Here is a 25,332-nt window from a genome sequence, read left to right as displayed (position 1 = left end):
GTACGCGGGCTTCTCATTGTTGTGGCCTCTCCCGTTGCGGAGCACAGGCTCCGGACGCGCAGGCTCAGCGGCCATGGCTCACGTGGCTCACGGACCTAGGCGCTCCGCGGCATGTGGGATTTTCCCGCTCCGGGGCACGAACCCGTGTGCCCTGCATCGGCAGGCGAACTCTCAACCACTGCGCCACCAGGGAAGCCCCACAGTGAGTGAATTTTAAAGTATATGAGTTACACCTCAATAAAGCGGTTAAAAAATAAAAATAAATATTTGTGGAACGAGTAAATGATCTTTCTCCCTCCTTGAGGCTGTAAACTCCGTAAGAGAAACTAAATCCCCCAAATCTAGAAGAATGACTGGCATCTAGCAGGCGCGGAACAAACATCCCATCTGAACAGTGAATCTATGAATGAACGAGGAGAGGAAGGACTCTTACCGGAGATCACTGACTGCAGCTTCCGGGTCGCTGCTCCGCACGTCGCCGCGAGACTAGCCCAGCGATTGGCCAGCGGAGCCGGGGTGTCCAGGACCGGGACCAGGAGCGTGCTCGGAGAATCCCCTAGGCGAGTCCGTGGGGGCGGGGGCTTCCAGGGGGCGGGGCTTCCAGGGGCGGGCTCCCGGCACGGGCTGCGCGGCTGCGCAGCACTGCCGCCGCTGTCGCCGTGGTGAGAGGATTGGAAACGATGGCTGGGCCCGCGTGGATATCTAAGGTGAGCGCCTGGCAGGCCGGCTTGTGACTGGCGGGCGGACCGCGCGCCTGCCCCCGCCCAGCACGCGGCCCCCGACGGGGAGGCGGCGGCGCGCGGCCGGCTGCGGACAGTTAGGAAGCCTTTCCTGACCGCCTGTGCGCCTCGCTCCGTGGCCCGCGTGCGGTGTGTAGGCAGCCTCGCTCTCGGAAGGCAGCGCCTGGGGCGGGGATGATATCAAGGTCAAGGCAGGGGGCGCAAGTACTGCTCCGGGCAGCATCCCGGTTCCACCGCCGGCATCTGCCCCGGCCGGAGCCCAGGCCGCGCGCGGAGCCCGGGAAGGTCACCGGAGCCGCCGCCCCGGCTCCGCCATCCCGGCGGCTTCCGAGGCTGCGGCCCTGCAGCCTGCTGACCGCGCGGAGAGTCTTCTCCAGCACGGCCCAGGCCTCCCCCAGGTGTCTGCTCCGGCCCGGGCCGGGTAACCTCCCAGGTGAGGGAATCCCGAAGCCACTTTCCTGCCAGACTTTTTCTCTCTTAGAGCTCTTCCCAATCTGATCCTGTAGCTATTTCCCCTTAAAAGGACACAGGGTACCTTGCACCTTGGAACTGCTATCTGAACACTGGGAGACTGGGAGAGGGAGACCAGCAACGCCTTTCTTTCACCTTTTATTTGTGAGAATCCTGCGTTCTCACCTTGACAGCTCGGATGCCTGCCGCAGCTGGATAGGGTTTCTGACCATCTCTGCAATTCTTTGGTTCCTCAGTGGAACTAACTGTGCTTGAAAACGTAATTGCTCAAGATCACACAGAAAGTCCGTGTCAGAACTGGAAGAGGAACCCAGATGTCTCGGGATTCCCAGTTCCAAGTCCCATTCTGCCTACTCTGTGGCCAAGGTCACACAACGAATTATAGGCAGAGGGAAAAATGGGCCTTCAGGTCTCCTGTTGCTCTTAAATAATGATCCCCTAGAAACCTACCATAAGCAATTTAATTTTTTCCTATAAAATTTGATACTGTATTTCTCCTTTGTTTTAAGTTTAAATCAAGGTCCACATGTACTGTTACTTAGTGAAAAGCAGTCTACAGTGGAGTTTAGGAGTCTTAGGTTTAAATATTGGCAGTACCATTGATAGGCTGTGTGACCCTGAGCAAATTACTTAACATCTCTGAGCCTTAATAAGCCATCTGTAACACATTTATACCTGCTTCACAGAGTTGTTTGAGGATTGAAAAAAATAATGTGAGAGTACCTAATACATGCAGAAGAAGCTTTCCTAGCTGTCAATATACTTATCTTACAGCCTTCAAGCAGACAATTGGGTATCAGTAGCTAGGTTTTATTTAGTAACTGGGTTCTGCTTTGTTACCCTCTTCAGACCTGGATTTATGTATGATGGTAATTTATTTTACATTGGCTCCTGAAGGTAAAGCAAATTCTGTGTCATTGTCTAAACAGAAGTCAATCCTTTAATCACTGAGCTTACACTTAACATCCCATCATCTTTGGTAGGTACATTAAGCTTCAGAATGAGGGACTAAATAAAACAGCTAGTAAATTTGTTTTGCCTTTAGCGTGGTCTGCAAGAAAAAAGCCACATAGTAGGAATTCAGAAAGTGTCAGAGGATGAGGTTCTCCTCTGACATGGAATGGACTCCCCGTGTGACCTTTGGCAGTCATTTGACCTCTGTGGGCCAGTTTCTCCCTTTAGGGACTGGGATAGACAGTGTCTCAGAAGCTGATGTCCCAGAATTATGAGAAAGCTGAGCTGGATGTGAGTTTCAATCAGAACAAGTCCTCTATTAGCGTTCCATTTAAGGTTTTATTTGAAAAAAAGAGATCGGCAGCTTAAATTTATTTTTTTTCTAAAAAAGCTTTATTTAGAAAAAATAGTGAGTTTCTAAAGACCTTTCTGGCTCTAAAATACTATAATTATAATGAGGCAGTTCCCCCATCAGGAAGCTTTTATTGAGTGAGTACCTGCCATACATTCTACACTGTATTTATATGTTTTTAAGTTGGAGGATGAAGGTAAAAAAGGAAATGAGGTGCTATGGATGAAGATGGCCCAGAAAGTCAGAAGTTCAGTCCATATTCTGTGAGCCTGGCCTTAGTCTCCTTATCTGAAAAGGGCTACTAATACAATCTCTCCAGGTTTTATTAAAATAAAATGATGTAGTATATGTACAAGCATACTATAAAGTAGAAGTCAGCCTGTGCTTTAAAAAATCTTGTCTTAAAAGTTCCAGGTCAGGGCTCCCCTGGTGGTGCAGTGGTTGAGAGTCTGCCTGCCGATGCAGGGGACACAGGTTCGTGCCCCGGTCTGGGAGGATCCCACATGCCCCGGAGAGGCTGGGCCCGTGAGCCATGGCTGCTGGGCCTGCGCGTCCGGAGCCTGTGCTCCGCAACGGGAGAGACCACAACAGTGAGAGGACCGCGTACCGGGGGAAAAAAAAAAAAAAAAAAAAAGTTTAAAAGTTCCGGGTCATTCTAATGATTTAGATGCAATACTGCCTTTTTCTAAGATCAGGAGAGATGACAGAGATGAAGAAGACTGGTTGTTAGAGGAAATCATTGCAAGTATTAAAGCTACTTGCTGGAGTGAGAACTCATCAGATAGAGAGATGCTTGAGGCTGGCCTCAGTTTTTCCAAAAGTATTCTGAGCACCTACTGTGAGCTAGGCACTGTTCTAGGTACTGGAGATAGAACAGTGAACAAAACATGAAAATCTTTGCCTCATGGATTTACATTTTAAATCAGTTATTTTGGTTGGGTCTTTTGTCACAAAGACATGGGCCATTTTAAAATTTTTATTGGAATGTAGTTGATTTACAGTGTTGTGTTTCAGGTGTACAGCAAAGTGAATCAGTTATACATATACATATAGCCCCCCCTTTTTGTTTTAGATTCTTTTCCCATGTAGGCCATTACAGAGTATTGAGTAGGGTTCCCTGTGCTATACAGCAGGTTCTTATTAGTTATCTATTTTATATTTAGTAGTGTATATATGTCAGTCCCAATCTCGACATGGGCCTGTTTTTTTTTTTAATTAATTAATTTATTTTGGCTGCACCAGGTCTTAGTTGCAGCACACGGGATCTTCATTGGGGCACGCGGACTTCTTAGTTGCGGCATGCAGACTCTTAGTTGCGGCCTGCATGCGGGATCTAGTTCCTAACCAGGGATCGAACCCAGGCCCCTTGCATTGGGAGCACAGAGTCTTACTCACTGGACCACCAGGGAAGTCCTGACATGGGCCTGTTTTGAGTGAATGTTTTTTCTCTCTTTCTGGGGGGTGGGGAGAAGGACTCATGCAAATTTTATAACGTAGCCTTTAAATGGTCTCCCTTCCAATAGCCCATTTGCTGGTGGATGAATCATGTCCTAGGATTAAGTTTTTGGCCAGTGGTTTTGGCATAGCATATTCTTTTGGGTCTCACCCTGTCTTTTATTGTCAGTCCAGAGGGATGACTGTAGATGCCAGGTTAGAGGATACAATTCGTTCACAGCTCCTTGGCTGTTGGTTGGTGTCTCTTTAGTGGATGCTGATATTACAGCAAAGGTTCAGGACTTACAAGAACTGTCCCCCAAAAGGAAGACTAAGGATATAACAAATGTATCTTTGCTCATGTATCTAGCATGAAAAAAGTTAACATTAAAAATTTTTAATGAATTATTATTTATTTATTAAATAATTTTATTTATTTTTGGTTGCGTTGGGTCTTTATTGCTGCGTGTGGGCTTTCTCTAGTTGCGGTGAGCAGGGGCTACTCTTAGTTGCAGTGCGCGGGGCTTCTCATTCCGGTGGGCTTCTCTTGTTGCAGAGCATGGGCTCTAGGTGTGTGGGCTTCAGTAGTTGTGGCACGCAGGCTCTAGAGCTCAGGCTCAGTAGTTGTGGTGCATGGGCTTAGTTGCTCTGCGGCATGTGGGATCTTTCTGGACCAGGGATCGAACCCATGTCCCCTGCATTGGCAGGTGGATTCTTATCCACTGCACCACCAGGGAAGTCACTAAATCTTTTAATGAATTTTAATACTTTGGATTTATGTACCCAATTTCTTTGATTATATTCTGTTTATTATAATGTAATATGACTGTACCAGTTTTCAAGGGCTGAATTATTAAAGTTCAAAATAACCTTTCAAAATTTATATTTCTGGTGTGTCATAGTGTTAAGTGGAAAAAGAAATGTACCGGTGGTAACGTCTTGGGGTAGTGGGATTAGTAGGTCACATTTCTTTTCTTTTTTTGTATCTTTCCCCTCTCCCAGCAATTAACAATAATGACCATGTCACTTATATTATCAGAAGAAGTAGATAATTTATTTAAAATCTTCACTCTCTATGACACAGGTGTCAAAATAGTATTAAATAAACTTTGTTAGATTTTTATTATACAGTGTAATTTCTTAATATTCATGGGAGAAGAATAGGCATAATGTATGATTGGAGGAGCCCTGAACTAAGAGTCAGGAGACCCAGATTGTGGTCTCTTTGTGGTCACTCTGTGACCTTAGGCAAATCCCTACTCTTTGGACCCACTGTTTCCACTGTATAATGAGTGAGTTGGGCTCTGGGATTTATAAGAACCCTGCTGGCTCTTAAAATTAGTGATAGTTTTCTTAGAGTGTGTGTTACCCCCAAATTGACCCAGTGGTCAAGAATGTTGACATTAAACCATCCAGATCATCTGAGAAAAATCCAGTGTTTGAGCTAAGAAAGTAGAGTTTCATTCTAGCTTCAATGTCTTTTGACAACTTTTCATAAAATTGACTTTAAAAGTACATATATCGTACTTACATTCTCAAAGCAAAGGTAAACTGAATATTACAGTTTTCAAATCCGAAAGAGCTTGCTACATTGAGCTAATGCGTGAGAAAAATAATCCTCGGAAATTCCTGAATATATCTGTGCAAAGTTGCAGCATTATCAGCTGTCAGAGGTGGTTCCATCTCTACCTTTTAACTATATGTGGTTTAATTCTGTATGTAACATTTCTTTGTTGATATTAAATGTAGGTCTCTCGGCTGCTGGGGGCACTCCACAACCAAAAACAGGTGACCAGAGGTTTTGCTGGTGGTGTGAGTATAATTACGTCTTTTATTTTTTCCTTTTAGAAGTTTCTCAAGAAAGATGCTTAGACACATTATATAGCATTTAATCTTCACTTATTTAAAATTAGGGAAAATTGGCCATACTTATACTGTATATTTAAATTATTGGTGAACATGCATAAATCTATTAGGTCACTTGCACATTAAAAAAATTGTATTATAGCTGGTGCTGTAAGCCTATCACATTAATATCTTGAAGGAGGCTTGTTAAAAATAGTTATAAAATAGAATATAAAAAAAAGATATTATCTAAAGATAGCTACTACCCTTGAGCCTGTTACTTTATTTCACAATCTCATTTGGATAAGACAGTTTTTTTCCAAACTAGTACAGGTTGAGACAAAATTGTTGAGAAGCTTCAAAACCTGCTTTGCATTTTTATTTTGTGAGCTTCCCTGAAAACAGTAGATTGATCGCCAATTAGGAATGCCTCAAACATCTATAAGCCCTGTAGGCTTATATGTATCAATACTTTGCTTACATAGTCTTCATAGACTCTTGTGTTAGCGGATCATCTATTTCTCATTAAATCTGCTGCTTTTAGAATTCCCAGCATTAGAGTTCTGTGCTTTAAAAGCTGATACCACATTTTTAGAGCATTCTAAGACTGTGGGTCAGTGACTTCCTGTATGTTTTTATTTTACCTCCTTCTTACAGAATCTGATTTGGATTTCATAATTCCTATACTCCCGTATAACATTTTACCCTGTGAGGGATTTGTAAGACCATAGTATATCTTTTTTCATTTACTTTCTGAACTGTGGAAGTAAAGTAGTTTTTTCTGGTGGCCTGATAACGTTTGTTATTACATGTTGGGAGAACAGGAAGAAGAAGCCAAAGGGGTTCTTTTGGCTCTGCTTTTGCTGCAAAAGATGCAGAATGAGGCTTGCGCTTTAGTTAAGCTAGCATTTAGTTAGCTAGCATTTCAAACGCATTCTGAAAGCTAATGAGATGATCATTGCTCTCTGCTATTATTTAATTTTCAGGCTGTCCATTAAAGAATATATATTGGCCTGGTGGGGAAGGGGTTATATTTGAAAGAAATAAGATAAACTAATTTTTAAAAAAGATTTCTTCAGTTGTACAGAAAAATTCAGAAATAATTAGTCCACCTAATTTGGGAGCATCACTGGAAGGTAAAAGACCAGGGAAATGTAAATCAGTGATTTTTTAAAAATGTAGCACAGGCAACTGGCACTGAAAAAGGCCAGGGACCGTTGTCTGAACCAAACTTCTAGGTCGGGGAAATACCCAAATAATGACATATATAGTTTCCAAATGGTAATCCTCATTTAAATCCTCTCATCATTTCCCTTTACACATTTTTTTCTGTGTTTGAAATGCTGGCTATATTTTGTTTGAAGGCTTTGAACTAAATCGTTGATGTTACATTATAAATACACTTGCCATTCTAAGTGTAATTCAGACATTACAGGTATGATCACATACCCTATTCTTGTTGGTTCCAAATAAACTTTGCTGAGCTTATTTGGATTACTTTTGTCATTAGGAGCCAATTTTAGAAAGGAAATCAGGAAAATGGAGACCCTCTCTTGATGTGAAGTCTGATTTTCTTTTTTTGTTGTTTTTGTATTTGTTTTGTTTTTTTGCGGTATGCGGGCCTCTGACTGTTGTGGCCTCTCCCGTTGCGGAGCACAGGCTCCGGACGCGCAGGCTCAGCGGCCATGGCTCACGGGCCCAGCCGCTCCGCGGCATGTGGGATCTTCCCAGACCGGGGCACGAACCCGTGTTTCCTGCATCGGCAGGCGGACTCTCAACCACTGTGCCACCAGGAAAGCCCAAAAGTCTGATTTTCTGAGTGCCGAAGCAGACCTCAGTGATACTCTGGAAGTGTCAGAGAGTGTTTTGTAAGACTGAACGAGTTGCATGAGAAACTGAACTTTCTAGGCTCCCGGTGGAGAGCAAAGCCCTTGCCTCCCTGGGAAGCCCTCTAAATTTTAGTGAGAGAATATTGTTGAAATGTTTTGCTCTCCTTGGTTTTACAGACTTGAATTAATTGGTCTCTTTGTAGTTTGTCTGAAACGAAACATCAATTGGGAAGTTTACCAGGTAGTTTATTTTTGTTTTATCTGGAGAGCATAACTTAAGTTCTTTTTAAAACCTCTGGGCTCAGCTAGGGAGTAGAGTTGTGGAGTCTCTTGATTCTTGGCTCCACTTTGATAAGCCGTTGGAAGGTAGGTCTGTTTTCTTAAAGGCATTTCTTATGAGTTAAGAAAACCCATAAACTGGATTTCTTTGTCAATGATGTTCCTTTTTAAACCTTCAAAAATCAATTCTGACTGTCTTCTTTGATGATTTCTTATATTCAGGTTAAGACGGTAACTTTAATTCCAGGAGATGGAATTGGCCCAGAAATTTCAGCTGCAGTTATGAAGATTTTTGATGCTGCCAAAGTAAGTGGGCTTAAAAACTACTTTTGATAATAATTTGTAGAAAAGTTTTCTTAGCCAGTTGGAGACCGTGAACTCTTAGGATGAATTGTTCACATTTGTATGAAGTTGGTGAGGTCTGTTAAATTTCACAGATTCTGACTTTAAGAGTGTTGTTTGCTGCCATCATTGTCAATAGTTTAAGCTACTGCATTGGCATCAGTTATATATAAAGTAATCCAAGTAGTACTGTAATTTTTGTGGACTTTTGAACACTGCCTGGGTTTAAAGTCTTTAAGCCCCTCCAAGTCACCTGTCTGTCTCATTTTTCCTTCCTGCCAAAAAAAAGAGAATAGAATTGATATTTCAGAAAACTATATAGGGCATTTTGAAAGATTCTTTTTTTTTTTTTCCTGGTGTGGAAATATCAAGTATGAGGTATTATTATCCAACAGCCTAGCCTTCAATGCAGGTAGATATTTAAAAATCTAGAGAATTTAGGAAACTTGGACTTTGTTTGACTTGATGCTTTATTCTTGCTATTTATAGCTGCTAGGCGAAATAATGTGTAAGGTTAAATCAGGGTTGTTATGATACCAACAGCTATAAGTCAAGGAATTCAATTTATTTATACTAAACGTAAATTGTTTTTCTATATGAGTTTTTAATTAAAACTCCTACAGAGGAAATGATGCTTATACAATAACATTCCCCAAGGGAACTGAAATATGATCGCTCTCAGCTGTAAGCTCCGTGTGACCAAGGAGCACAAGTCTTGCTCTGTGTTCCTATTCCTAGTGCGTGCCCAGTTGGCTGTCAGATGTGTGTGTACACATTGAAGGGTGTGGGTGAAAAGAAAGAATAACGCTCGTTTATTCCTTAAAACTTCTTTCGTAGGTTATATAATATGTCTTTTATTTTCTTAACAGCTTTATTGAGATTTAATTCATATATTGTTCAATTCATCATGTAAAGTATACAGTTCATTCATGGAGTTGTGCAACCATCATCATAGTCTAATTTTAGAACATTTTCATCACCCAGAAAGAAACCCCATACTCATCAGCAGTCACTCCCCATCACCCTTATCTCTCCCACCCTGCCGCCCTCCCATCACCAGCCCTAGGCGACCACTAATCTACTTTCTCTCTCTGTAGATTTGCCTATTCTGGACATTCATATAAATAGAGTCTTAAAATTACATGGTTTTTGTGTGATGAATTGGGAGATTGGGATTGACATATATATACTAATATGTATAAAATAGATAACTAATAAGAACCTGCTGTATAAAAAAATAAAATAAAATTCAAAACTTCAAAAAAAATTACATGGTTTTTGTGTTGGCTCTTGGCATAATATTTTCAAGATTCATCCATGTATCAGTACTATGTAATATTTCTGTGAATCATATTTCTCTGCTCCTTATGATATTATAATTACAGCCACGTTAACAGTGATTGTGAAAAAAAGAAGTAGGTAAGTGGCAGCTAGGAGTGATGACTGGACAAGGGTAATGTGGAGAATCCATCTGGGCATGCTAGAGAATGACATCTCTTCTTGCATGCCAGGAACTTTCCGGGCCTTTATTGTATGTGTTTTCACCAGTTGCATCCAAAATGAGGAAGTTTGTTTATAACTGTAGTGTGAATGTCAGTCACATGTAGGTCTTTCCAGTTCACTGTGCTCTGTGGTGTGGCATCTAGGCACCTATTCAGTGGGAGGAGCGGAATGTCACCGCCATTCAAGGCCCGGGAGGAAAGTGGATGATCCCTCCAGAAGCCAAAGAGTCCATGGATAAGAACAAGATGGGCTTGAAAGGTAGCACTGAAGTGAATATGATGCTTATTATTGATTTCTGCTACAGGTGTTACATTTATCTTTACCTAGATTTATCTTTTGTATAATTTTTACATTTTTATTTTAATTCATACATGCTTAAGGTCATGATTCAAAATATTAGCATGTGACAGATTGGAATTCAGCATAGGCTTTATATCTAGACAGATCCACTTTGAATCTCATCCCTGCTGCTTACTGGCTGGGAGGCTTGGGCAAATTTCGTACTCTTTTTTTCCCCTTTACCTTTAAATGACAGCAATGGGGACTTCCCTGGCAGTCCAGTGGTTAGGACTCAGTGCTTTCACTGCCTAGGGCCCAGACTGGATCCCTGATCAGGGAACTAAGATCCCGAAGACCGGCACAGTGCAGCCAAAAAAAAAAAAAAAAAAAAATGACAGCAATAGAGTTGGTAGCTCATAGGGAGGTGGTGTCATAGGATTAGCTAATGTCAAGGACGTGATACCGTGCTTGGTCCTCAGTCAGTAGATGCTCAATGCAGATGATATTCCAGAAAGCTTCATTGAGGAAATTTCTTCCTTTATCTGAATCTGAGGGAGAGGGTAAAGTTAGAGGCAGTACATATTTTACAAGGTAGCCCAGGTGGGTCTGTAGGTGACACAGGGAGTAGGCACTGAATGTTGCCTGAGAGTGACCAGCCATGGATGGACTCATTTACGATGAAGAGAACATCAGACTCAGAAACAGAGCACCTGTCTGCCCTTTTAAATGACGCTTGTAGGGGCTTCCCTGGTGGCGCAGTGGTTGGGGGTCCGGCTGCCGATGCGGGGGACGCGGGTTCGTGCCCCGGTCCGGGAGGATCCCGTGTGCCGCGGGGCGGCTGGGCCCGTGAGCCATGGCCGCTGGGCCTACGCATCCGGAGCCTGTGCTCTGCAATGGGAGAGGCCACAGCAGTGAGAGGCCTGTGTACCGCAAAAAAAAAAAAAAAATGACGCTTACTCTGTTGTAAAAGTGTCCCTTGATTCATGAAGCGTGCATGTTAGATGTGTTACAAAGCTACTTCATGTCCAAAGAAAGGATCCTAAATACATCTCTGATGGAATACTGGAAAAAATAAAAATTGGAATTTCAAATACAGTTGGCGCTCCATATCCACATGTGTATCCGTGGATTCGCAATCATGTATGGAAAATATTAAAAAAAAATTCTGGGCTGGGACATCCCAGTCCCGGTTGGTCCTCCTCGCCCGCCACCAGTGCCACCAGTCCGTGCAGCCAGCCCAGTTAGCCTGGTCTGCACTGCCCACCGGCCAGCTGGTCTCCCACCGCAACCATGGATGCCATCAAGAAGTTGCAGATGCTAAAGCTGGACAAGGAGAATGCCATCGACTGCGCTGAGCAGGCTGAGGCCGACAAGAAGCAAGCTGAGGACCTCAGCAAGCAGCTGGAGGAGGTGCAGCAGGCCCTCCAGAAGAAGCTGAAAGGGACGGAGGACGAGGTGGAAAAGTATTCTGAATCAGTGAGGGATGCTCAGGAGAAACTGGAGCAGGCTGAGAAGAGAGCCACCGATGCCAGGGCAGATGTGGCCTCCCTGAACCGCTGCATTCAGCTGGTAGAGGAGGAGGTGGACCAGGCACAGGAGTGCCTGGCTACAGCCCTGCAAGAGCTGGAGGAGGCTGACAAGGCAGCCGATGAGAGTGAGAGAGGAATGAAGGTCATGGAAAACTGAGCTATGAAGGATGAGGAAAAGATGGAGATGCAGCTGAAGGAGGCCAAGCACATTGCTGAGGGTTCAGGCCGCAAATATGAGGAGGTGGCCAGGAAGCTAGTGATCCTGGAGGGAGAGCTGGAGCACTCAGAAGAGACAGCTGAGGCGGCTGAGAGCCGGGAGGAGGATCTTCGGACCGGGGACCAGGCCCTCAGGTCCCTGATGGCCTCAGAGGAGGACTGTTCCACCAAAGAAGATAAATATGAAGAGGAGATCAAACTGCTGGAGGAGAAGCTAAAGGAGGCTGAGACCCGAGCAGAGTTTGCCAAAAGGTCAGCAAAGTTGGAGGAAACCATTGATGACCTGGAAGAGACCTTGGCCAGTGCCAAGGAGGAGAACGTGGAGATTCACCAGACCCTCGACCAGACCCTGCTGGAGCTCAGCCACCTGTGAAGGCTGGCCGTGCCCCCAGCCAGGCTATAGTTGCCACTCCAATGAATAAAACTGGTGTTACCAGCAAAAAAAAAAAAAAAAAATCCACAAAGTTCCAAAAAGCAAAACTTGAATTTTTTCACCGGCAACTGTTTACATAGTGTTTATATTATATTAGGTATCATAAGTAGTCTAGAGATGATTTAGTTTACAGGAGGATGTGTATAGGTTATATGCAAATACTATGTCATTTTATAATAAGGGGCTTGAACATCCATGGATTTTGGTATCTGCTGGGTTGCTGGGTCCTGGATCAATCCCTCCCCCCAAACCCCCATGCTGAGGGACAAGTGTCAACACTATGTACTTGTGTTTATAAAGGAAAAGAAAAGACCAGACTGTATCCTCTTGTCATCTGGGTATTCTTCTTTATTACAGGCCCTTTAAAAACCCCAATAGCCGCGGGTCACCCATCCATGAATTTATTGCTGCGTAAAACATTTGACCTTTATGCAAATGTCCGACCATGTGTCTCAATCGAAGGCTATAAAACCCCTTACAGTGATGTAAATATTGTCACCATTCGAGAGAACACAGAAGGAGAATACAGTGGAATTGAGCATGTGGTATGTTCATTTGGATACTTTTTCATTCTTAGTTGGGTTGCTTTCTGTGCACTTGGGACCTTTGTTCAAATTCCCAGTTGAAAATATTTCCCAAAGACAGTTCTCTTGCATTCTGTGAGGAGTTGTGGGTGTTTGTCTTGTCCTGGGTCTCTGGCTGACAGTACTCAAATGGATGCCTGGGGGTGTGGTACTTCAGGGTATGGGCTTGGGAACTTGTCCTCTGTTTGAATTTTGAATCCTCAACTTCATACGTAACCATCTCTGCACGTTGGTTTTCCTCATCTGTGCAATGAGGCTTATAATACCTGGCTCCTAGGACTGGAGTGAACATGAGTAACCTCACTGACATACCATATGCATGATGCTTGCCTTGGCAGCTGGTGCCATGCAAGCCTGCCTCAGATGGTGTTGTCTGCACACTGCCGGCAGTCCGGGACCGGGTTGTTGCCATACTCTTTCAGCGAGGCAGGACTTCCTCTGTTTCAGATTGTGGATGGAGTTGTGCAGAGTATCAAGCTCATTACTGAGGGGGCGAGCAAGCGCATCGCGGAGTTTGCCTTTGAGTATGCGCGGAACAATCTCCGGAGCAACGTCACGGCCGTGCACAAAGCCAACATCATGTGAGTCCCTGTGGGCGGCGCTCCGTCCGGCTTTGTGGGCAAGGAGCAGTGACAGGGCTTTCCTTTCCTCTCTCCAGCTTGCTCATTGACTCCTGATAGCTCTGGAAAATGGCCTTGTAGCCAGTCAGAGGGTCAGGCATTTCTCTTGTGTCAGAATATCCTATTTAATGTGCTTCATTGGGTGGATGACTGGAGCAGGCTTGGAGGGAGCAAGAATTCAGGTCCCGGAAGTTTAAGGAGGGCCTGAGAACCATCGGGGAAGGAAGCCGGAGAGTCTGGATCCCCAGGTGTGGTGGGCAGTTAAGGCCATGTCTGTAAAAGGGCAATCGTTTCTGTGTTAGGAGGGAATAGCAGGAATGTTTCTGAGATGGCCCCCCGCTCAGGGGCTTAAAATATTGCTCATAGTGCTAATGCTAGCTGATGTATTATTCTAGCAGTTTGAATTTCTTCTCAGCCCTAGTGTATTAAAGGCCAACTCAGTGTATTAGGAAGCAGGTTTCCTAACCTAAGAAAAGTGTTGAGCATGTAAAATAGTAAAACCATTTAAATAATGGAATAAGTTAACCTTTTAAGGCAATTTTAATGTTTTCTTATTAATAGATATTTCATAATTCTTGCTGGATAACACTATAAAATATAGTCTTCTTTATTATGATCAAACTATATTACATTTTTTACCCTTTTGTGCTTCTAGAAGTATCCTAAAACATTGAAATTTGCATTTTACTTATTGCCAAAAAAAATAATTTTACTGTAATTGAAATCAGATATCTGGAACTTAAATTTCTTGAACTTACTTTACTTCTCTGATTTGATCTTTTTCTCTCTGCAAGTCTTTGCTTTCAACAATTTTTATTTGATTAAATACAGGCGAATGTCAGATGGGCTTTTTCTGCAAAAATGCAGGGAAGTTGCAGAAAACTGTAAAGATATTAAATTTAATGAGATGTACCTTGATACAGTATGTTTGAATGTAAGTATATATTCACACTTACCTGCTACTTTTTGTGGTGTATAGTGTGTCCGTGTGGTGCACAGTTTTTGATTGCTAAACGCACAAATGCATTTTTTGTAGATGGTCCAGGATCCGTCCCAGTTTGATGTCCTTGTTATGCCAAATTTGTATGGAGACATCCTTAGGTGAGTCTGGCTATACCTTTTAGCCTACAGTGTATTTATAAATGTCATAAAATAAATCGTGGCTTACAAATTTTAACCAAATATTATAAAATACAGCATTTATTACAAGCTACGAGTTGAATTCTGACAATTCAGGTGGTGATATCAATGGTGATATGCTGGATGGGTTATTCATTCATTTGCCAAATCAGCTCTGGGCTCTTGCTCCCTGACCATTAGTTCCCTCTTCCCATTTTACAGATATTTTATTGGTTGGTTGATTGATTGATTTTAGTGTTTTATCATGTATAGCTAGGTAGGTGGGTGTTCATTTTTATAAATTTTTTGTAACTTTTGGCATAATTTCAGACTTACAGAAAAGTTGCAAGAACGGTACAAAGAATTCCTGTGTACTCAGCACCCACGTTCACCAAATGTTAACATTTTACCAGACTTACTTTATTACTCTCTCTCTCTCTCTCTTCTTCTTCTTCTTCTTCTTCTTCTTCTTCTCTCCTTTTCCCTCCCTTCATCCTCCTCCTCCTCCTTCTTTTTTCTCTCTTTGTCTCTACACACATAGACGTGATGGTGGTCAAATGGTGCTTTTGGGGCTCCCCTGGTGGTGCAGTGGTTGAGGGTCCGCCTGCCGATGCAGGGGACACGGGTTCGTGCCCCGGTCCGGGAAGATCCCACATGCCGTGGAGCGGCTGGGCCCGTGAGCCATGGCTGCTGAGCCTGCGCGTCTGGAGGCTGTGCTCCGCAACGGGAGAGGTCACAGCAGTGAGAGGCCCGCGTACCGCAAAAAAAAAAAAAAAAATGGTGCTTTTGTAAGTCCATCATTCCTTCTACATGTATTAGTTGGCATTCTACTGTAAGGATAAGCTTTTCCTTCTCTCTTATTTATTTGTTTACTTATTTACCTATATCAATTTGGACTCCTGGTTTCTATTTTATTTAATGGTTATATCCATCACTATCATCTTTTATTTTTTTTATTTTTATTTTTTTATTTTTTTTGCGGTACACGGGCCTCTCACTCTTGTGGCCTCCCCCGTTGCGAAGCACAGGCTCCGGACGCGCAGGCTCAGCACCCATGGCTCACGGGCCCAGCCGCTCCGCGGCATGTGGGATCCTCCCGGACCAGGGCACAAACCCGTGTCCCCTGCATCGGCAGGCGGACTCTCAACCACTGCGCCACCAGGGAAGCCCCTATCATCTTTTATATTGATGCATGTGTTGTGCAGACTTGGCCAGTGGGAGTCCCTTTGAACTGTCTCTGTGTCCTTTTGACACAGCCCATCATTTGCTTTCTGCCACAATAAGGTGCTTCAGGCTCATCCTATATTTTCCTAACTGTAGTCCTGGAATCAGCCATTTCTCTAAGTAGCCCAGGTTCTTTTTAGTGGAGAATGGTATTTAAAGATGAAAGTCTGGGTGCTAGGTGAGACGTTTTATTTTTCAAAATATCCTTTGAAATGCTTTTCTGCCCCCAGTGACCTGTGTGCAGGACTGATTGGAGGTCTTGGTGTGACACCAAGTGGCAACATTGGAGCCAATGGAGTTGCAATCTTTGAGTCGGTAAGGACCCTGGTGACACCTGAAGCAGAATTCAAGTTAGAATGACATGAGAACCCAGGAGGGCTTATCTGCATAAACATATTTTAACTCTTGAGTTTTTCCAATTGTCAGAAGAAAATGAAGCTTGGTTTATTCATTCGTTTTCCTCTTATTTCTTTTTTATCCTTATTATTTATTATGTATCCTTCCTCAGTTAAAATATTTTACTGAAAGTTGGACTGGATAAGATTGTTAGTCCATATTTTTGCACTTAAAAAAGAATTACTTTAGCTCTTTATTTTTCTGAGCTTTTATTTCTAAGACATGTGTCTGAGCAGCTATTTGGTAACTATTTTTCATCGGTGAGGAAAGCTGATTAAGAGCCCAGCTTCCCTGGAAGAGGGCTGTTTGCTCCTGTCTCCCTCCTGACTGCACTGTTTTCCCCCCTACCCGGGCAGGTTCACGGGACCGCCCCAGACATCGCGGGCAAGGACATGGCCAACCCCACGGCCCTCCTGCTCAGTGCCGTGATGATGCTGCGCCACATGGGGCTTTTTGACCACGCTGCAAAGATTGAGACAGCATGTTTTGCTACAATTAAGGATGGGAAGGTATTGGTAATCTTGCCACACTTCTGCTGGGTAAAATGCATTTCCTCCTTGGGTTTTATGTGTGTGAAGGACCGATGATGGTTCTTCTCAAGAGGGCCAAAGGATTGGATGTTGAACAGGCATTCTTAATGTGGGCTCCCTGAGTGAACTCGGGGGGTCTGCACACGTGTGTGCATTTTCTGAAGAGAGGATTAACGTATTTCATCAGGGAAGGGCTGAGAAGCACTGTAGTAGGGGCACCAGGGTGCAATGGAAAGAGCAGGTGTGTGGGCATCAGAGCAGTGCAGGCCCAGTTACCCTGTTGTTACCTGTGGGATCTTGGCCACATCCATTAATTTTTCTTGGCAGCTTTTTCCTCTTCCCAGCAAACATCTATTGCATACATGATAAGGTATGGAGAATATAATAAAATGAGGAATAAGGTATGGTCTCAGGCCTCAAGGAGCTTGGAATCTAGCAGTAGTACAGATGCAGATGTGTCTATAATATAGTGGAGCTATATGTTATACTATGTGCATCTGTGATATAAAAGTAATGTAGAAGTTTTATAGAAGTAATAAGGGCTGATATTAATTGAATACTTTTGTGATTTTATATTCATTATATATCTCTCAGCAAATCTCTACTCCTATGTGACATAGATACTGTAATTAAGCCCATTTTATAGATAAGGAAACCGAGGCACAGAGAGATTAAGTTTGTCCAAGGTCTCACAGCTCCTAACTGGCAAAGTTGGGGTTCACACCCAGTCTGGCTCTTACCCAACAAGCTTCACTGTTTCCATAAGCAGTTGTGACTCATAGGAGGGTTGTGATCAATTATTCTGAAAGTGGGAGGAGAACAGAGGAGGTCATGGCTTTACAAGGCTGGGCCTGAAAGGCTGATCTGTAGTCTGAGGTCTCTTCCTTTTTTTAAAAAACTAACATTTTAAAAAAGGATAAAATATACATAGTATAAAATCGACCATTTTCATAACTTTTGAGGCACACAGTCTATTGGTATTAAATATTAATACTTTTCATATTGTTGTGCGACCTTCACCACCATCCATCTCCAGACTTCTTCATTTTCCTAAACTGAAACCATCCAATTAAACAATAATTTACCTATTTTCTGCCATTCCCCCAGCCCCTGGCAACCACCATCTACTTTCTGTCTCTATGAATTTGACTACTCTAGGTGCCTCATGTAAGTGGAATCATATACTATTTGTAACGTTGTGACCGGCTTATTTCACTTAGCATAATATCTTCAAGGTTTGCTTCTTCTTTTTAAAAAATTCTATAATTTGAAATTCTTACAGCCAAAATATAAGAAACCCAAGCTTGTTTTTTAACAGCCTGACATAGTCATATTGAAGGGCATGTGATTATATATATTTTTTATTCTGATGCTGTATTTGAGAAGCTACTCATAGAGCCCAGCAGAGAGATGCCTAAATGACACATAGGCCCTTGAAATTGTTGAGGATGCGATGGGACAAGAGAATTAAATATATTGCGTTCCGTTTGGGAGTAAAGAGAGCATAAGCTGGTAGAAAACAGAGAATATGGGAGGATTTCTTTCTTAAAGAGGGGAATTTAAGAGTTAAGTGATTTAAATATTTCCTTAGTATTTGTTTCTTAGCCTCCAAAAATAGGTCAAAATGTGTCTTTAAAAAAAAAAAAAAAAAGGGCTTCCCTGGTGGCGCAGTGGTTGAGAGTCCACCTGCCAACGCAGGGGACACGAGTTCGTGCCCCGGTCCGGGAAGATCCCACATGCCGCGGAGCCTGCGCGTCCGGAGCCTGTGCTTAACAGTGAGAGGCCCGTGTACCGGAAAAAAAAATTTTTTTTAATCCTCAAGGAATTTATGCAACCTCTTGTTTAGATTTGCTGTCATTTAAGTGTCCGTAATCAAATGCTTCCTTAGGGTCTATTGTATGGACAAAGGGAAAATTTTTGGAAAGCCTCCCTGCTTCCCTTTGTAGTGAGAGCATCTTGTTCTTCCAGAGTGTTTCTGTGTACACTATCGAATTAGCTTTTCCAAGTCCTCCTGGAGTAGGTGGATGGCGGTGGAGCGGGTCTCACTTTGAAATGAGGAACTAAATGAAAGAGTAGTCAGGTAACTCACTCAGCTGGTATCTCACTGAGAGCTTTAAATAAAAACATCCTTGCTTTGGTTTAATGTGTGGATACATTTTTTATCTTTGCTTTTTCCTTTTCTCAGAGCTTAACAAAAGATTTGGGAGGCAATGCAAAATGCTCAGACTTCACAGAAGAAATCTGTCGCCGAGTAAAAGATTTAGATTAAGGCTTCTACAAATGGTTTTGCCTCAGTCACTCCTAACGGACTCCATGTCAGCCTGTATTAGAATACCTCCCATTATGTATACATTTATGCATTTGTTGCTTGTTTCTTGACAGAGTACATTTTTAGACCTGGCCTTTTCTTAACAAAATCTGTGCGGAGGATGCAGGTGATGTCCCTGGGCCTGCTTTCAAAGGACTTTATCCAAGTGCTTGTTTTATTTATTAAATGTCTATCTGGTACACATTTTTTGAAAACTCTTAAGTGGACTGTATCATTTGCCATTGTTAACCATTTTACGCTTCAGTTACAACGGTTTTTCTTTAACTGTAAATATCATGATACAGAATTAATACGAGAAAACATAACTTTTTCAAGAAAAGCAATGATTTCCTTGGTTTATAAAAAATATAATGGAAATAAAATAGAATGTTGACATATTAGCACAAGATGATATTTGTATAAAACTAAATGGGCACAACAGAAATTTCCTGGGAAAGTTTACATCAAAAACAGTGAATATGGTATATTTCTTGGTGATATGGAAAGTAAAGACTGATTTGTGCTTTACATGAATTACTGAGTATGAATAAAGACTTCAGATCCGAGAAATATATAATAGTTTTTGTTAATAAGATATGGGTAATATATCGGGTATGAAGACACAAATGCATTGTGTGTTCAATTATTTTTATCTTGAGATGAACTGACTATTCCTGGCGAGAGCTTTTAATGAAGGAGTGGTCCTTCCTTTTCATTGGACATACATCAAGCATCGTGTGTAACGCAGCCCTTGATCCCCTGTGCAGACCCTGAGTCAGACATGGGAGCTGACCATTGTGTGCGATCACTCTTCCCCAGCATGTCTGTCTCTGTCTGGAAGTGGACCACACTCCCAGTGATACTGCTAAAAGGCCTGACCATATAAAATTTGACTGCAGTTGAGGACCTTGGGGTGCTGGCTACTAACTTTATATTTCAGTGGCTACCCCTTCCCCAAAACACCAAATTACCACCCTGTGCCTCAGCACCACCAATAAAAAATGAGTTGCAGACTCAGCCTGAGATGAGTCACAAAATCGTGCCACCCTGGGGCTTGCCTTAGCTTTTGACCTTCAGGCACTTCACCATCCCTCCTCCATTCCCCATCCTTAGCATGATTTTTCTTTAATCTTCAGACACTAAGTCACTATTTTCATAAACCCTTTGGTCCCACACCAAAGGCAACTCATGTCCTTGGCCCTTGCGTAACACTGTAAACCTGTGGCTTTGCATTGTGTACCCTGGTCACAAGGGGATTTCTTAACAACAACAAATACCCCTGTCTGGGTCCTTTTTTAGGCTGGTAACCAGACTTACAACCTTATATGTATTTTACTTTGTTTAAACTGCTGCTTCTGTTTTATTGAATTGTGCTAATTATCAGTGAACCTTGGGTTTACACTAATAAAGAATTCCCAAACGAATTGAGGTGTATGCTTTCTCTACCGATTCCCCATTTAGATGCCTTAGGTCATTTTGGCTCAGTTTGCTACTGAGAATGGCTGCTTCAAGTATTCAGAGTAGGCAGGGTGAGGGGACACGGGTTCAATCTCTGATTGGGGAACCTAAGATTCCACAAGCTGTATGGCTCAGCCAAAACAAACAAACAAAAAACAGAGTGGGCTGGGTGGCATGGTGGTGACAGACTAGCACCCAGTTGACTGCTTTCACTAGAATGCTCCACTTGACCTCCTGCCACACCTTTGCTTATTCCAGGGCACTAGAGGTCATTGGTATACCTATTGCACAGTGTCCTATGGGTTAAATAACCACTACTCTGGACTGATCTGCTGCTCTATTGACAAAAAAATCAGGTACTTGTTGACAATTCTGTTAAAAATTTAATTTCAAATTACACATTAAATACAATCAAATAGGCAGCAGCAGTTTTATTAAGCATCAAAGTCAGTGGGTGTGTGTATGGTGGAGTGCCTGGTAATGGGATGATGGGGTCGGCAATGTCCAACAAGATTCCAGAGTAGGTCGGGTGTTAGGTGAGTTACAACTGAGCGCTTTCCCTGCGGCACACTGGTTAGCCGAGCCATCTCCCCCCTCCTCCCTCCCCCAACACCCAGCCTCCTGTTAAGTGAGCTAGCAGCCTGTTAAATCTACCTGGAACTAAGGCCAAAAACTGTCAGCCCTTTAGTTCTGGAAAGAGAGTTGATCTCACTTGTCACCCAAACAAAAAGCAATACTTTTAAAACTATCCACACATGAAGCTTCTCGGCATAAGACCTGGCAAATGTAGATGCCAGGACAGTACCTGACCCAGAGAACCTAACAGACTTGCCAGAAGTCCATGTGCCCAGACTGAAGAGGACCTGTGGGTCAGGAAAATACTCAGCCTGCCATCTTCAGGAGAAACCCAGGAAGGACGACCCATGATTACTTTTTTTGCGCTTGGTAAAAGGAATCGATGATATCTTTGTACTTCTCTAGGACTGTGAGCCGTTTCAACTTCATTGTGGGACCTAAAAGAGAAATTGGAAGAAACGAGTGAGGGCTGGGCTCTGAGATGTCTGAGAAGGTGTGTGGTAAACATCTAGACTCAGTGAGCCCCAGAACTCTGGAATTAAGCCAGACCAACAAGTAGCCATCCTCCAAGATGGCCCATGGTGATCCCTGCTCCGTGGTCACACCCCTGTGTGGCTCCTTCCCACACTGTGCCAGGGTTGGTCTAAGTGACCGGTAGAATACAGAGGAAGTGGGGTAATTTACATGACAATAACTTATAGGCAAATCATCTCTGCATTTCAGTGAAAGTTCATAGGATGTTGGATGTAATGCTTTGATTGCTTGTGATGGGGTAGGGGAAAGCCCTGGCCAGGGAGGGCCTCTGGCATGGTCTTTATGAGAGGTCTTCCTCATATCACTTTTCTTGGCCTTGGTCCTCTCCTCTAATGCAAGGTTAAAAGGGCTCTGATTTGGGTAGCTTCAACTCCATTTTGTGCTAACTCATACTTGGCTGTGTAACTGGAGACTTCAAAATCAAAGCCATTTATATAAACTGCTTAGAGAGGACACCTATCTGGTTGACCTTGCGTTCCATTTGCTGGCACAAGACAACCAGATAAGCTCAGGGTCTCTGATAGCAGCTCAGCATTACTGTGGATAGTTGCATCTGGGTTCAGCCTTGATGGGTTGGAGAGAATCTCACTGAAGGAGCCATTTGCATACCCACCCCACCATGCCATGAACACCCTAAGATGCTACAGCCAAGAGCGACTTCGTCCATCCAACTGAGGCCACACCAGAGGCCTTTTCTGGTTCTGTGGACCATGGTCCAGAAGGGCTTCCACCCTTTACCTGTTGCATGAGCTGACTTTACAAAAGATTATGGTGGTCTCACTCCCTAGAGCCAGATGACTCCAGCCCAAACACTAACAGGAACTTGGTGTCTGCCTGGTGGTCCCATTGTGATTTCAGGGGAAAATGGTTCCTTAGTCAAAACAAAGTTAAATGTTATAGGTTCAAATTAATGAATTCCAGCACATATCTTATACACTGAACATGTCCTACCTAACCACAAGCCCAGGCACTGAGCAATGGATGTCCTCCCACAGGAAGGAGGTGGGTGTCATCCAAAGTGCTGTCAGGGACCTTCTGTTTGCCATGGTTGCTTCCTAGTGGGCACCTCCCAGGCTCTGCCATGGCCTCTGCCCTCCTGCACAGCCCCTGCAATAGTGTAAAGAAAACACCTACCCAACTCTCCACCCGAAATGGAGAAGTCCCTCTCAAGAACGGCCCACTTCTGGATGCGGTAGGGTCGGGCAGCTGCATTCATGTTGACTCTCTGGATCCCCTCTTCAATGGCCTGATACACGGCCTCATCCTTCTTCCCCACGACCTCCGATACTGTGGTGGCTTTGCTGCCCACCCTCTGGCAGAACTCCACAGCTTGTTCCGTCAGATTATCAGTTGGGTCAGAGGTATCAGGGTCCAGAGTGCACTGAAAAGCCAGAGGTAGATCAAAACCAAGCCTCACTCCACAAGATGTGTGCCCTGGTCTTGGAGGAGGTCGCACTGCTGATCGTCAAGGATGTGGATCACTGTGAGCTCTGTTTCAAAGATCTGGTTCTAGAATGACTAGGATGCTACTCGAACTGCGTTGAGCCCCGTGGTGGGCTGGAAAGAAGGGAGGCCTGAGATTGAGATGACTTCAGCCAGTGAGATCATCTTTTAAAACAGGGACCATGGGGCTTCCCTGGTGGCGCAGTGGTTGAGAGTCCGCCTGCCGATGCAGGGGACACGGGTTCGTGCCCCGGTCCGGGAAGATCCCACATGCCGTGGAGCGGCTGGGCCCGTGAGCCATGGCCGCTGAGCCTGCGCATCCAGAGCCTGTGCTCCGCGACGGGAGAGGCTGCAACAGTGAGAGGCCTGTGTACCGCCAAAAAAAAAAAACCCCAAAACAAACAAAACAAAAACAAACAAACAAAAAACAGGGACCATAATTCTGGTCCTGTCTACTACCCTGGTATCAGATACCAGATTGGTTATCTGCTGAGGGGACTGAGGGCAGCAACACAGTGTAAACTGGACTGTACTGGAACACACAGAAGATCATCAGGGCAGCATACTATTAACTGTATTACCAGGGGCAGAAGGGATTTCCATGCGCTACGGCTACCCCTTAAGGCAGGCAGCACTGACTAGTTATTCCAGAATACAGTCATGAGATCCAGACATGTCCTGGCTGAACATGGCTTCTGCTGGGGCCAGACCCACAGACCACTCACTCCTCCAGAGCCAGACCCCTCCCCCACCCCCACTCCAACACACCTTCAAGGTGAGCAGCATGGACAGGAACTTCCTCTGGTCCCCGATCAGCACGGCATTGCTGATGATGGGTAGCTCTGTCTTCACGGCCTCCTCAATGGGCACAGGGGGCACATTCTCCCCGCCAGCCGTGATGATTAATTCTGGGGAGGCAAGGCCAGGCCCCCGGCACAGGCTTTAGTCCAGGTGCTCAGGCTAAGTGCACCCAGACTCTGCCTGGAGAGCCGACCCTCTAAGCAAGACCCAGGCTCGATCACACATCTGCCTGCGTGATTTCCAGAAAGGTGTTTACCCACTCACCGAGCTTCAGTTTCCCCTGGGAAATTGGGGCATGGGATTCCCACAGGGATGCTGAGGGCACTGTATCCACTTGGGCAAAGTAAGCAAAGCACCTCTTCCACGGAGGTGTCCCCAACTTACTCCCCTGGGAGAGCCAAGTTGTTTATGGGAAACTTCTTTGAAATCTCATGCTCTATTTTAAATTTTATGTCCAATTTGTGTTCTACTCTGCCACATATCCATGTTTGCATATAAAAATACATATTTATGTCCTTAAATTTTCTGGAAAGACTTGCCTTGTTTATCTAGGGAGTTTGAATCCCAGCTCTGTCATTTACTAGCTGGGTGACCTTGGGCAAGTTACTTAACCTCTCTGGTTGTCCTCATTAATAAGTCGAGGTAATGATAGCATCTTTCCCATGGGAGACAATAGTAAGTAAAATGATGCCATTCAAGGTGTGTGGCACTTAATAAGGGCTCAACACTTGTAGTGGGTATAAATTGTGGTGGCAGTATAATTCCTCTGATGTCCTAGCACAGCCTCGAACCCAGCCAGAGGCGCTCACCTTTGAGACGCCCAGTGATGTAGAGGAAGCCGTCGGCGTCCAGGTGGCCTGAGTCGCCCGTGTGCAGCCAGCCGTCGGCATCAATGGCCTCACACGTCTTGTCCTCCATGTTCAGGTAGCCCATGAAGATCGTGCGGCCCCACAGGCAGATCTCTCCAATGCCCTCTGCATCCTCATTCACCAGCTTCACTCGGCAGCCCGGCACCACCTTGCCAGAGCTGGGGGGATGGAGGGGCCGGGAGGCATGGTCAGAGGGAGCAGTTTCCTCCAAGCCCTGGATCAGCCCCTAGTCTGATCCATCTAGTCTTCACCGATGGCTAGAATGTCCTTTCCCAGGATTTTTGTAATTTAATAGTGTCCTCAAAGCTGAGTTAAAGGTTTATAGGTGAATGAATGAATCAGTGGGGGAAATCCTAATGGGACAACTTTAAGCACTGTGATGGGCAAGCAGGGAGGGCAGGTATTTAAGCACAACAGAGAATCCTTCAACTCACTCCCTAGAGCTGATTGCCCCCTACCCCACACCAGAGGACCAGCCCAGTACCCCCAGTTCCCATCCCAGATGAAACCGGGGCTACCAGCAATGCTGGGACACCCTCTAACATACCCCACCCTACTGGAGGGAGGGGCCAAAGGGATATTCCTCCATCAGAGCCCTGCTCAGGGAGCCCCTGGGCTGCAAGGCTGTTTGCAACCACAGACCCAAGTGACACTGTCGCAGAGA

The 25,332-nt window shown here is 44.3% G+C and overlaps 4 protein-coding genes across 5 annotated transcripts in view; 3 read left to right on the top strand and 1 right to left on the bottom strand.

Annotated features, from left to right (window-relative positions):
- Positions 1–680: 680 nt before the first annotated feature.
- On the top strand, positions 681–18,948 carry IDH3A (isocitrate dehydrogenase (NAD(+)) 3 catalytic subunit alpha; the record flags this gene model as incomplete). The annotated part of the gene is made up of 11 exons (XM_079700732.1): positions 681–707; positions 5,701–5,763; positions 8,127–8,210; positions 9,893–10,007; positions 12,564–12,751; positions 13,238–13,371; positions 14,242–14,344; positions 14,447–14,511; positions 15,984–16,068; positions 16,506–16,658; positions 18,865–18,948. 11 exons carry the CDS (start codon positions 681–683, stop codon positions 18,946–18,948), a joined length of 1,101 nt encoding a protein of 366 aa, XP_079556858.1.
- The window catches only part of ACSBG1 (acyl-CoA synthetase bubblegum family member 1), a gene marked incomplete at both ends in the record, with an annotated part of 60,273 nt that continues 44,895 nt past the window's right edge, over positions 9,955–25,332 (bottom strand). Inside the window, 5 exons of one of the 2 annotated variants that reach the window (XM_079700730.1) lie at positions 9,955–10,576; positions 21,377–21,458; positions 22,690–22,936; positions 23,767–23,906; positions 24,609–24,826. In XM_079700730.1, coding sequence (XP_079556856.1) covers positions 10,567–10,576; positions 21,377–21,458; positions 22,690–22,936; positions 23,767–23,906; positions 24,609–24,826 — 697 coding nt within the window. Of the gene's footprint in view, positions 10,577–21,372; positions 21,459–22,689; positions 22,937–23,766; positions 23,907–24,608; positions 24,827–25,332 lie in introns of those variants that run through there. The other variant, XM_079700729.1, reaches the window with a different exon arrangement.
- Positions 11,319–12,253, top strand: LOC307050621 (uncharacterized protein; the record flags this gene model as incomplete). The annotated part of the gene is made up of 1 exon (XM_079700734.1): positions 11,319–12,253. One exon carries the CDS (start codon positions 11,319–11,321, stop codon positions 11,712–11,714), a length of 396 nt encoding a protein of 131 aa, XP_079556860.1. The 3' UTR covers positions 11,715–12,253.
- LOC307050620 (tropomyosin-1-like) lies at positions 11,364–12,253 on the top strand. Its single transcript, XM_079700733.1, has one exon. It carries the CDS (start codon positions 11,718–11,720, stop codon positions 12,144–12,146), a length of 429 nt encoding a protein of 142 aa, XP_079556859.1. The 5' UTR covers positions 11,364–11,717; the 3' UTR covers positions 12,147–12,253.

This window comes from Hyperoodon ampullatus, assembly GCF_949752795.1.
Source record: "Hyperoodon ampullatus genome assembly, chromosome: 3".
Taxonomy (NCBI): Eukaryota; Metazoa; Chordata; class Mammalia; order Artiodactyla; family Ziphiidae; genus Hyperoodon; species Hyperoodon ampullatus.
This window is presented reverse-complemented; position numbering and strand designations above follow the sequence as displayed.

Bases quoted from the DNA above. Each gene is read 5' to 3' on its own strand.
- LOC307050620 (XM_079700733.1), top strand. From the start codon at position 11,718: ATGAAGGATGAGGAAAAGATGGAGATGCAGCTGAAGGAGGCCAAGCAC.